General features: G+C 49.2%; 1 protein-coding gene across 1 annotated transcript; it reads right to left on the bottom strand.

The window, feature by feature from the left end:
* Positions 1 to 2,334: 2,334 nt before the first annotated feature.
* AVPR1B (arginine vasopressin receptor 1B) lies at positions 2,335 to 12,121 on the bottom strand. Its single transcript, XM_025358889.1, has 2 exons — positions 11,006 to 12,121; positions 2,335 to 5,922 (listed from the first exon to the last, which is right to left on the bottom strand). The coding sequence occupies exons 1-2, from the start codon at positions 11,943 to 11,945 to the stop codon at positions 5,588 to 5,590; spliced, it is 1,275 nt and encodes a 424-aa protein (XP_025214674.1). The 5' UTR covers positions 11,946 to 12,121; the 3' UTR covers positions 2,335 to 5,587.
* Between the last annotated feature and the right edge of the window lie 319 nt (positions 12,122 to 12,440).

Here is a 12,440-nt window from a genome sequence, read left to right as displayed (position 1 = left end):
GCCTGGTCAACATGATGAAACCCTGCCTCTACTAAAAATACAAAAATTAACTGGTTGTGGTGGTGTATGCCTAATAATCCCAGCTACTCGGGAGACTGAGGCAAGAGAATAGCTTAAACCGGGAGGTGGAGGTTGCAGTGAGCCGAGACGTGCCATTGTACTTCAGCCTGGGTGACAGAGCAAGACTCCGTTTCAAAAAAAAAAAAAAAAAAAAAAAAATTCAAAAGTGTACTGAAGAGATATAGACAATTTACAATGCACCCAAGAGACACTGCAGGGACGCTGCTGAGACAGTTCCCACCAGGAGAGGGGATGAGAGTAAACAGGCTGCCTGCTTTCCGCAGAATTCTGGGACAGGCCTTGGGTGTTGAGAGAGAGATCAACAAAAAAGAAGATTGGGTGGGGTCAAGGCATCTATGACCTAACTGTGGGGACAGGAAAGAGCCAGAGAACATGTACAAAACAACATGTAACAAACAATGAACACAGAGCAATGAAACAAGAGCCTATCAGTATTTTCACAGATCCAGGGAATAGGATGCTAGAATCAGGCAGTCTTAATCAGAGAAAACATCCCAGAAAGAGGTGATTTCTGATCTCAGTTTACCAAAAAAGGGTGGAAAATCAACCGATGGGAAAAAAGCAGAAGGTAAAGGAACAGATCTGACCTGCTGCAGGCTCTCAATAAATGCCTGAGGGGCAGCCCTGAGTGGCACTGTCTGGAGAACTGTCTGTGTCTGGGCTCAGAGGCTGCTGTGATACTCTGGCACAGGGAGGTGACGTCAGGGGGACCAGAGACTAGAGGCTGTAGAATGATTATAGACCATCTGATTAAGCTCTATAATAAACTCTGCTTCAGAAATATGACATTCGATAGTGAATATATCATGGAGGTTAATATTAGAACCCATCCTGATTGCTTATAAAGTGAAGGCATTCTTGGAGAGTGCTGTTTAACAGTAGATTTAAACATGTGACTCTACCAAGAGCTTAGAACTTCAATAGTGCACATGACTGCTCAGATGCCCTCGTAAGTACAGAGGGAGGCTGATGTCACCTCCTGAGGAGTTTGAGCCAATAAGCTAATGATTGGGGCCAGCTAACAAACTGAACTAATCCTCAAAGTCATTGCAAGCCACCTAGAAATAAAATGGCCTTTTGTTTGTCATATTTCCATGAGCTTCAAGGGTGAGCTATCTAAATCGGTACAAATAGTCGCCTGTATGAGTAACCACCCTTTGAGGAGCATAGCTTCCAGTTCAATGAAGTCACATTCTCCCAAGTTTTATGTTACTGGTACCTCCCAGGAACAATTATACTGTTTCACACTGGGTTTCTCCAAGGACGTGGACTGGACAAAGATTTTTCCAAAATTATCTGATAATAAGACACAGAAAAACTGATTTGCTATTGACAACCACTAGATGGTGGATTACATGCCAACAATGACCTAGGAATATAGACCACAGTAGACCATAATAAATGTGACCTGTCTTCAATGAATTCTTATTCTAAAGGAGCAAGCATCCAAATGCATACCATGGGAACTGCAGCAAAATTCCATGAGCATCTTATTAGCCACCAAGACCTACTGGGGGAGGACGTCTTTTACGCTCAACATCAGTGGGTTTCTTTGCTTCTGGAATTGGGACAGATTGCTGGGCTCTGAGGCACACTCAAGGAGGCCTCCTAACCCATGCCTCCAGATTCTAAACCAGAATCCGTAAAGTAACTATAGCTTATGTGGCTTTTTGAGGTCCTACTAGGGCCCTCAAACACTGACTAATATGTCTTGCTGCTTTTTGGGCAGGAATTCCTATAGTCATTTCCTCACCTTGCAATAGAAACCTCTTGTTCTTTGCCTTGCCAAATGTCCGTGGGTCTAGAGAGAACTAAGTGTGTGTCCAGTTATCTCAGGAGAACCGGGTCAAGTGAGGGACCAAGACTCTTTGGAACTTGAGGACTCACAAGCTAAGAGGCTGGGTGACTTTCCTGGCCTTCCCTGTAAGTCATTACTGCTTCGTATTCTCCAGGAGAGTTAAAGAATGTGCACTGGATCTCAGCAATATTTGGCTAGAGAAAGGGCCTTACCCTGATTCTTAGGCAGGAGCTGCCAAGTAAAGCCCAGCCTAGGCCAGGCCCACTTTTGGCTCCACACTGCCACCTTGTGGTCCCATGGCAAATTCGAAGACACTCTGCTTTTCCCACTTAAACTGGATGCAGGGTGGTCCCTTTCCCCAACCACCTCACCCCTTCACTCAAGACAAACACACTTTAATTTTATCTTGCACATCCCATTATCATTGTCCCTAGAAAACTAAAGATGCGCAGGAATTTCCTGGATATTAAATCTTTTTATTGGTGAATTTCAACCTGGGTTTCTGACCCAGGAATAAACTGCTACAGCCTGGGCTGAATCTATAGCCCTGTAGTAGATAAAAGACCTATTTACATAGAAAACACAGACACATTATCTGGGAAAGTACTGGCCTGTACCAAACCGTGTAAGAAACGATTCTGAGAAATCCCCGTAGTCAACCGATGAACCCCTCCTGCCCTCCTCTCTGTCCCATCTGCCCCTCATGTCCTGCTTGTACATAGGTTTTAAGGGACTAAAGTACTGTCATTCACAGTCACAGGATGGCATAAACATTTTACACAAGTGTCCCGGCAGAGATGGCATTGTTCAGTTTCTCCTGGGGTTAGCTGTCAGAAATGGGATTCACCCCGGAGAGCGCAGAGCCTCCTTCTTGCTTCCACAGGGCCCCTCCTCCTTGAACCCTATCCAAGGCTCTTCCTCTGGCCCAGACTGGCCAGGCAAGCCTCCTAGAGGTCCTGCAGAACTTACACTCATAGATCCAGTGAGATCCACCATTTCCTTCGGGAGCTTCCTGGAATGATTTCCCGAGGCCCTCAGCCAGTGTGCGGTCGCTCCCCACGGGCCAGATCACAGGACAGAACCAGCTTTCTGGAAAAGATCAACTGCAGCCTTTCCATGGGAGGAACAAGGAGGGCTCCAAAGCCACCACCCCAGGTAAATTCTTCTTGTGCAATGCAAAACAGAAAATACCATAGTAGTAAGAGGGGATCTATAGAAGGCAAAGGGTAGGCAAGAAAAGTGATTTAGCCTCCAACCCAGGTCTGTCTCCTCTTTTCCTCTCTGAACTGTAGACTCTCCTGGGTCAGGACCCGGGAGGTTATCGACCAGACGCAATCTGGAGCCAGGCCGTTATTCCCCTCTCTAACATCTGTTGAGTGTTCTATCTCTAATCTAATCTTACAAATCCCTCCTAACAAAGTGGGCATTGCTATTTCTATTTAATAAGTGAAGAAAGCATTGCTCGGGGAGATTGGACAACTTGCTTAAGTTGATACAGGTAGAAAAGGGGTGAGATCAAGATGCAAACCCAGGTCTTTGGGGCACACAGCTGGTGTTCTTTCTACCTCCCAGTCATCATGAAGAACAAAGATTTACCAACTCTAGGTGTTAGGGTCAGAAACTGTGGTCTAAAGATGGGTCAAGGGGGTGGGGAGGCTGCTTATGTAAGCAGGGAAGGGAGCAGATTCAACAGCTCTGGCTGGCATGGAAGGCTTCTAAGCCCACTTCACCAGGGCAGATAGACAGGGAAGAAGTATTGGATGTCAGGGGCTGATATGGGCAACAGAACTCAGTGAGGGGGAGACTGTGGGTCCTCTCATATGCCTGAGCCTTGGTCCCATTAGGGTCTCACTCTCCAGTTCTCTAGCACTGAAGGACTGGGATGCTTTGCTCACTCACAACATTCAGCAAGGCTCTTTTATTTTAGAAAGCCTCAGGAGGCTTCTTAGAGCTGAGTGGCCTCTTAAAGAAGTATATCCGCAAAGCCACAGTCATTCCTCAAAGCTTCCCTGGGAGTCAAGGGTAGAGACTGAAAGTGTTCCCTAGAGCTTCCCTCAGGAGCTTTTAATTAGATTAGTAATTCCTTACATTAGTATAGAGCTCATGACTTTACAAATGACTTTTATATCCACAGTCCTATTTGATTCCCAGAACCAAGCTAGCAAGGACTGGCCAGCATTTTATTGATGTGTGTCATTGCTGGTGGCAGAACCAGGATACAGCTCCCCTGACATTTCAGCTGATGTCTTTTCCACCAGCAAGGCTCTCTCTTCAATTGGAATCAGAACTGGCGGAGGCGGGTGGGGGGGGAAGCTACCCCATGATAAAAGTCCCCTGGAGTCCAGAAAGTCTACCTTGGCTCTCCCTTGGCCTATAGCCTCTCCCAGCCTTGGAGGAGGATTCAGCATCCCAGATGAGGACAAAAGTGGACAGTATGACCATGGGGGGACCCACCATCACCAGAATTGAGTCAAAGAGTATATCAATGTCATTGTCATAAAAATGCAACAACTCTTCTAGACCCTGTTGCTTACAATATCCTTTGTGTTTCTCTGTAACACCATTTTCAGGATTACAGAATCATGGAAGGTTGGAGCTTAGAGATCATCTCACCTGTTATACCGGTGAGGAGACTGAGTCCTGGAAATGTATGGTGACTCACCCAAGGTCACACAGATACTGAAGGCAGAACTGAGACTCAAACCTAGGCTCCTAACTGGATCACAGCATCCATACGATTCATGGGGGAAGCTCTGAAGAGCCTGGAGGGTGTCCAGAGCCACGACGATGTCACCTTTTCTCAAAGGAGGTCCCCTGTTTGTAGCCCCTGAGGAAGGAGCAGGTTGGACTCCCTGGGGGGTGGGTTGGGGAAAGGAGGGAGGGCAACAAGTCCCTGCTGCCCTTGAGGCTTATTCCTGCTGTTAATTTTATGATGACCATTTTCATCTTCTGCTTCCCTCCCTCTTTCCTCCCACCCACACTCACAGTGGACCAGACCACAGAGAATAGACAACACTTTCCCCTGTCATCCACGCTGTCATAGGGGGTGGCATGGGGAGAGGAGGAACTGGCATTTGCAGAGATCCTGCTAGGTACCAAGTACTGTACTGAATCCTGCATCTCCATGAGACCACTTCCCCTCAACAGACAGCTGGGCACAACAGGGTAAGCCCTACATACTCATTCACTTTTCTTCATGAAACCATTTTCTCTCTACCAAAAAAAAAAAAAAAAAAAAAAAAATCCAAGATCCAAATAGAGTCCTCCTCCCAGTTTTTCACTTCTCCCCTCTCCTGGTTAGGCTGAGATGTGCCAGTCAGGTTAGAATGGAGACAGGTAGCCAGGGCACAAGGCCAACCTCTGGGTTCCTGCCCCCTGTGGATCCCTAGACGGCACCATCCTAGGCCTGCCTAGATCTGGGACACCATGTGTGCATGGACACCCTGTGAATATGGCAGGACCAGGGAGACTGGCAGTTTGATTCTCCCTGACTGCCAGCGTCTGAGATTGGGAGCTCATGAGGCAGCCCTCACTCTCGGGGCAGCTGTGACACCAAGATAGGGAGCCCACTCTGGCCTTTTCACCCCGCTTCAGACAGGGCTCCTCTAACTCCAACACTCACCCTCCCAGCTCTCATGACCAGTGCCCGAGGTTGGCAGAGAACCTCCACTAGTCCTGGGGGCAGTGCCAGACCCCAGCGAGTCTTTCCTAAAAGATGATGGTCTCCTCGGTGGCTTCCCCATCCACCGGCTCCAAGTCCCTTGGTGACTCTTCAGGTCTGGGCCTCCCGCTGAGGGTTAGGCTGAGGCTAAGGCTGAGGGTGGCCGGGCAGCTGGAGTGGGTCAGCAGCGTGGTGTGGCGGCTCGAGAGGCTGCCATCAGAGAGCCGCCGGCACATCCTGGGCTGGCGACCCCCACAGCAGGCAAGGTGACGCAGGGGCCGCGGTAGCAGGTGGCTGTTGAAGCCCATGTAGATCCAGGGGTTGCAGCAGCTGTTGAGGCTTCCCAGAAGCATGGAGATGGTGAAAGCCACATTGGTGGAATCTACCAAGAGAGAAGCATGAGAAGCCTCAGAATGGCAGCTCGAAGGGACCCGGGAGAGCGTCCAGGCCCCACAGATGAGGAACAGATGAGGAAACTGAGTCCTAGAGAAGAGAAGGGAGTCACTCAGGGTCCTATAATTAGAGAGACACACAGCTGAGACTTGAACCTGGGACTCCTGGCTCCAGAGTCTTACCATGCTGATTTTGTTTGTTCGTTTTTGTTGTGTAACTACAGGGTGAAGGTAGGAGCTGAGGTTTGCTTCAAGTTTAATTGAGAAGAAGGAATGTTGTCAGGGATAGGATCAGCCCAGATAGGAGAAACCAACTTTTTACAAAACTTAGACCTTGAGTCGCCTAATGGATGTAGACCTAGAATGAGACAACTTCTGTAAAACAGGCAGGGAAAATAACCAAGCTCAGGCCTCATCCATCTCCATCCCCACTTACATCATAGATCATGGATTCACATGGCCTCCTGGACTCTGTCCCCTTCCATTCCTCAGGGGCAGGCCCACTCATTCTATATTCAGTCATTGAGTGTGTGGGCATCGACTCTGCCTGGCCCAATGCTGGGGATCTGATGGGGCAGTCAATGGAGCATGAATGCCCTATAGACACCTATGTCATCATTGCTGCCTGCAGCTGAGGGGGCAGCTTCTATGTACTGGGCCTCCAAGCATCCCTCTCCAGACCAGAACTTGTTCTGTGTTCTTAGATTGTGCCTAGGAAATGCACCTTTCTGTAGGGAAAAACTAATTTCTCTCTTGGGCAGTCAAAATGTGAGGATGCCAAGGCTATAAGATTCCTTCCAGACAAAACGTTCTTTCTAAAGACTAAATGAAACCCTCATGGCAACAGGAAAGCTGCTGGGATGAGCTCTGGCCTCCTGCTAGATCTGTCATGGTTATAGCCATGGCATAGGTGGCATACTGAGTCACCTTACTCTTCAGTGGAGGTTGTAGAATCAGTGAAAGCAGTTTCAGAACTGGAAGGAACCTTAGAAGTAAGCTTTCTAGTTTTTATAGCACAGTTAATAACAGCTGCAACTCGAAGTCTTTCAGCTCCAGGGTAGAGATCCTATACTCCACTAGAGCTTCAACCAGCAAAATAAAAGGCAAAGCTCAAGTGCCTACTCTGCAAGGCACTGTGAAAACTTCAGATACACTGACTCCTTGTGCACATGTCCCAGGGACATGCTCATGGGTGTGGCAACTCATGGCTCAAGAGAAGGGAAGACATAGGCCGAGAACATTTGATAGAGGGCATGAGTCATACAGGTGGGAAGCTGAAGGTACCTGGGCCTGGATGGACTGGTTCAGGGAACAGAAGTGAAGGTAGAGTGGGAAGCACCTGGAAGTGGAGGAGGGATGATATGGTTTGGATGTCGGCCAGGTGCAGTGATTCATGCCTGTAATCCCAATACTTTGGGAGGTCAAGGTGGGTGGATCACCTGAGGTCAGGAGCTCAAGACCAGCCTGACCAACATGGTGAAATCCCGCCTCTACTAAAAATACAGAAAATTAGCCAGGCGTGGTGATGGGCACCTGTAGCCCCAGCTATTCGGGAGGCTGAGGCGTAAGAATTGCTTGAACCTGGGAGGTAGATTGCAGTGAGCTGAGATCATGCCATTGCACTCCAGCCTGGGTGACAAGAGCAAGACTCCATCTCAAGAAAAAGAGAGAGAGAGAGAGAGAGAGAGAGAGATTGGATGTTTGTGCCCTCCAAACCTCATATTGAAATGTAACCCCTGGTGTTGGACGTCGGTCTGATGGGAGGTGATTGGATCACAGGGGTGGATCCCTCATAGATGGCTTAACACCATTCGCTTGGTAATGAGTTCTCGCTCAGTTAGTTCACATGAGATCTGGTTGTTTGAAAGAATCTGGGACCTCTCTCTTCTCTCTCTTGTCCTCTCTTGCCATGTGATATGCTGGCTTCCCCCTTCACCTTCTGCCATGATTGGAAGCTTCCTGAGGCCCTCACTAGAAGCAGACGCTGGCACTATGCTTCTTTTTTATTTTCTTTTTGAGATAGGGTCTCGCTCTGACCCTCAGGCTGGAGTGCAGTGTGTGATTATGGCTCCTGTGCTCAAGCAATCCTTCTACCTCAGCCTCCTCAGTAGATCGGACCACAGGGGTGAACCAGTGTGCCACCATGCCTGGCTAATTTTTTTTCTATTGAGTAGAGATGAGGTTTCACTGTTTCCCAGGCTGGTTTTGAACTCCTGGAATCAATTGATCCCCCTGCCTCAGCCTTGCACAGTGCTGGGATTACAGGCATGAGCCACCACACCCAGCCTGGCACCATGCTACTTGTACAGCCTGCAGAACCGTAAGCCAAAATAAACCTCTTTTCTTTATAAATTTCTCAGTTTCAGGTATTCCTTCATAGCAGTGCAAATGGACTAATACAAGGGACAAGCCTCAAAAACAAACTCAGTCTTCCTTCCGTTTTGCCTGAGTTCTGGCCTGCTCCCTAGTTAATGTGTAACTACAAATTGCGGAAGATTTGGGAAGTGGCTTTGGCTGAGGGGACAGTATTCATCCTGTCTGCTCCATCAATGTGCCTTTAGTGTCCAAGATTAAGCCAGGGACAAAGGAGTTCCACAGTTTCCTTCATTTAGGAGTGCCTGTTTGGTTTGGCTCACCTGAGCCAGGCATTGGTAGGGGCTAGAGATATGCCACAGAGGCAGTGCTGCAGAGGAGGTGCCAGAGGCAGTGGCGGTTGCGCTTCCCAGCCCTTGAGGGTAGATACATCACACCCAGTCCTGGCCTTCGTTGCCTCTTGCCAGAAACTCAACTGATGGTCGGGGACAGGGGCAGGGACAAGGAAACAGGCAGGCTCTGACCAAAGACTTGGGGCCAGGGGGCCTGGAGGCCAGCATACGATGGAGGGGAACTTTGTGTACTGGAAAGCAAGTTTAAAGTAATGAATTTCTGCCCCAAGGGCTTTCATTTTTCTGGGAGCACATTGTCTGTAAGATAACTCTTTGGGACAACCCACTGTCCCATGCATTCCTTGCCCAAATAAGTCCTTGGTAAGTGGTAAATCACAGTACTCAAGTGAGGGCTGAGGTGTTGAGGGACAGGTTGGTGATGATGATGGACACCATGGGCAAGCAGGAAAGTCTGCACTGGCTAAGTGGCAGAAGCACCATCTTCTCCTCAATAAAGAGGCAGATGACCATCTCACCCCGGTGCCACTGGCTAAGCCACAATGTTGGGAGTAAAGCCATGACCTGGATAAAGCTTGGCCCATAAAGACCTCAATTCAAGCCCGAGCTCTGTCTCTCACTAGCAGTGGCATTTTGGACCAGTTATTTTACCTCTATGAGTCTCAAGTGACTCAAATGTAAAATACAGAAGGCCACTCCTCAGTAGCATGAGGGCTGAATGTGCTTGTACCTAGGAAACCCTCCTTCCTTCTATTCTGTGCTTGGCTAGAGCAGGGAGGTCCCCACAGTTGGTTAGAATTAATATGCTCATTGCTTAAAGGATAATCTGCAAATAGTCTCTTGCCCAGACAATGTCAAAAGGGTGATTAAGAAGGGATATTGTATTAAGAAGGAAGTTTGGTATTACTTTTGCACTTCTCTTGCATGGTTGTGTTAAATTCATGAATGGCTCTCCTCTATTTCATCTCTCCACTATTTCATCTCTCCTCTATTTCTCCTCTCCTCTATTTCATCTCTCCTCTATTTCATTTCTCAGAAAAATGATGAGAGCCAGGCCTCCCATGTGCCAGCTGGAGCACAGTCCTCTTAGAGGTTCCCATTTTGCTTTTCACACAGAAGAAAGGTCTCCCTCCTTTTATAACCACTTTTAAAATCAGAGTTATTAATGAGGTTGAGGAAAAAGACAAGGAGACAGAAGACTTGGGCTTTATTCTTCACTTTGTCACTCCCTAGCTGTGAGGCCTGGGGCAAGTCATGGTTCTGAGGCAGGAAAACAGCAGAGGGAATTAGAGGTTGGATAAAAAGCAGAATGAGTAGGAGCAGAAGCAGGATAAAGAGGAGGGTGAGCAAGAGGCAAGATAAAAAGCAGAGGTTGAGCCAAAACAAAAGTTATATGAAGTGAGTCAAGAGCCCCTTGGTTGGCTAGATCCAGACCAACCCAGTAAGGGGCAGCTTCTCAGAGATGGGCATGTGTGTTAGAGAGAAAAAGTATCCCTAAAATGACCCCATATAAGAATCAGCTCATTAAAGCTCATGCATAGGTACTGCATAGAATACATGCACTTAAAATTGAGATGAAGGCCACGTGCAAGTGCACAAGGGCCAAAGTAACTAAGCAACCCACCTATCAAAAGGCAGATGCTGGCTAAAGATTAAGCAGCTCAGGGAAGAGAAAAAAAAGAACATATAAAAAGGCCCAAAGTACACCAAACTGATACCGATCTCATTTCACAGAGGTCAGCCCGCTCTCCCCTCTCCGAGAGTGTTACTGTGCTTAATAAACTTTTGCTACTTTGCTATTTGTGTGTGTCACATCCAATTCTTTGTTTGTGGCACCAAGAATCCGGGACTTCACCACATCAGCTGGTAACATTTCCTCTCTGAGCCTCTGTTTCCTTATTAGTAACATGAAGAGGTTGAACTGGAAATTTCAGGGTTTTCATGTGCCAACTCTAATTAACTGGAAGTGTCTGTTGAGAAGGAGCTCAAAGGCATGTCCAGGTGCAGGAGGGAAAAGGCTGAGAGAGCAAGTTCATGGGCTACAGATTGCTATCATTCTATGATTTTAAAGCCCATCCAGCAAATTGGTAGTTGGTGGCCAAATGTGCTAATGGCCATATTTCACTAGTACCACACAGCATTTAAAAATTGTTAGTTACCAAAATTTTTAAAGCTGGAAATTTCACATAAAAGATACTGACATGGCATTGGTAGGCTGGATGAGTATTGACATGGCATTGGTAGGGTGGTCATAACTGCCCCTTTTCACTTGGAGGAGGCACCATCTTTCTTCATTGTCCCACTAGTTTGTCACCTGCCTGGCCCTGGGAGGCATTGTAACCCTGACCTAATCCCCCATCCTCTCTTCCTGTCTCTCCCACCTCACTGCCCCCACACAGACCCCACTTGCCTTCATCAGGGGCATTCTCGTCCCACACGGACCACATCTGGACACTGAAGAAGGGAGCCCAGCAAGCGATGTAGGCCAGCACGATGACAAAGGTCATCTTCACAGTTCGGATCTTGGCCCGTGAGATGGTGTTGATGCTGCTGACCCGAGATGGCAGCCCCTGAGTGGTGGCAGCTGAGGCAGAAGGTGAGGGCCTGTCCCAAGTCCTCCAGCCCCCTCCTCCCACCCGCCAGGCCTGTGTCTTGACTTTTAAGTTTTTACAGATCTCATGGCAGATGAGGCTGTAGCAGGCTGTGAGCATGGTCACCGGCAGGACGAAGATAGCCAGGGTGGTCCAGGTGAGGTAGGCCCGTGGCCCCCAAGGGAAGCGGAAGTCTGCCCAGCAGTCCAGCACCCCTGAGCCCTGGATCACCTCCCGCAGGGAAAAAATGAAGACTTGAGGAAGGCTGAGGATGGCGGCCAGCAGCCAGGGAGCAGCGATGAGCAGGTAGGTGGACTGGCTGGGCTGCTGGAGGCTGCGCAGGGGGTGACAGACAGCCAGGTAGCGGTCCAGCGTCATGGCCAGCAGCATGTAGGTGGAGGCGAACATGCTGAGCACCTGCAGGTACTTGACGGTCCTGCACAGGAGGTCGGGGCCCTGGAAACGGTAGGTGATGTCCCACAGCAGCTGGGGCAGCACCTGGAAGAGCGCCACAGCCAGGTCTGTCAGGGCTAGGTGCAGCACGAACAGGTGCATGCGGGAGCGCTTGTGGCCCAGCTGGCCCAGGGTCAGCAGCACAGCCAGGTTGCCCCCAGTGGCCAGCACCAGGACAGTGGCCAGGACTCCGATCTCCACCTTGGCCAGCTCCTCATCCCGGCCCAACCAGGGAGTTGTGGCATTGGGGGCAGAGAGGGTGCCCCAGGGAGTGGGGTTGGCATCCCACAGAGGCCCAGAATCCATGAGCAAGGTATGCTGGGAGGGGAGGATGGATGGAGGGAGGATGGAGGGAGGATGTGGATGCAAGTGGAGAGGTTTGATGGATAAAATGGAGTGGCAAAGGAAAGGCTGAAGGTGGAGAGAAAGGAGAAGTGTGAGAATGACAGGCAGAAGACTTGCAAATAGTTGGAAATCGTTCAGAGGACAGGGATAGAGAGGAGGAGGGAGGATGAAATATGGAAGGAGACAATGTGACTGCGATCGCTGATCCCAGTGAGGAGAGGGGACCCAGGAGAGAGAGAAGGAGGGGTCAGGAAGACAGGGAATCAGGACGGGAAGAATGGGGGAGGCTGTGCAGAGTGAGGCTTCTGGAAGGGAAAGAAGGCTGGGGAGGGGCTACCACTCTCCAATCCACCTCAAATTCACTTTCTCCAAACTTTTCTGGAAGCCAAGAGCGGAAGCCCTTCAGCCTGCTTGGAGGCGCGGTCCGCGGCTGTCGGTGTCGCGCTCAGGGCTGGA

The sequence above is a fragment of the Theropithecus gelada genome, chromosome 1, assembly GCF_003255815.1.
Source record: "Theropithecus gelada isolate Dixy chromosome 1, Tgel_1.0, whole genome shotgun sequence".
Taxonomy (NCBI): domain Eukaryota; kingdom Metazoa; phylum Chordata; class Mammalia; order Primates; family Cercopithecidae; genus Theropithecus; species Theropithecus gelada.
The sequence above is the reverse complement of the archived record's forward strand: the minus strand, read 5'-3'. Positions and strand labels throughout refer to the sequence as shown.

Excerpts from the sequence above, each read along its gene's own strand:
- AVPR1B (XM_025358889.1), bottom strand. The coding sequence starts at position 11,945 with ATGGATTCTGGGCCTCTGTGGGATGCCAACCCCACTCCCTGGGGCACC. Across the intron at positions 5,923-11,005 it reads CGAGAATGCCCCTGATGAAG|ATTCCACCAATGTGGCTTTC; the intron begins GCAAGTGGGGTC and ends CTCTCTTGGTAG.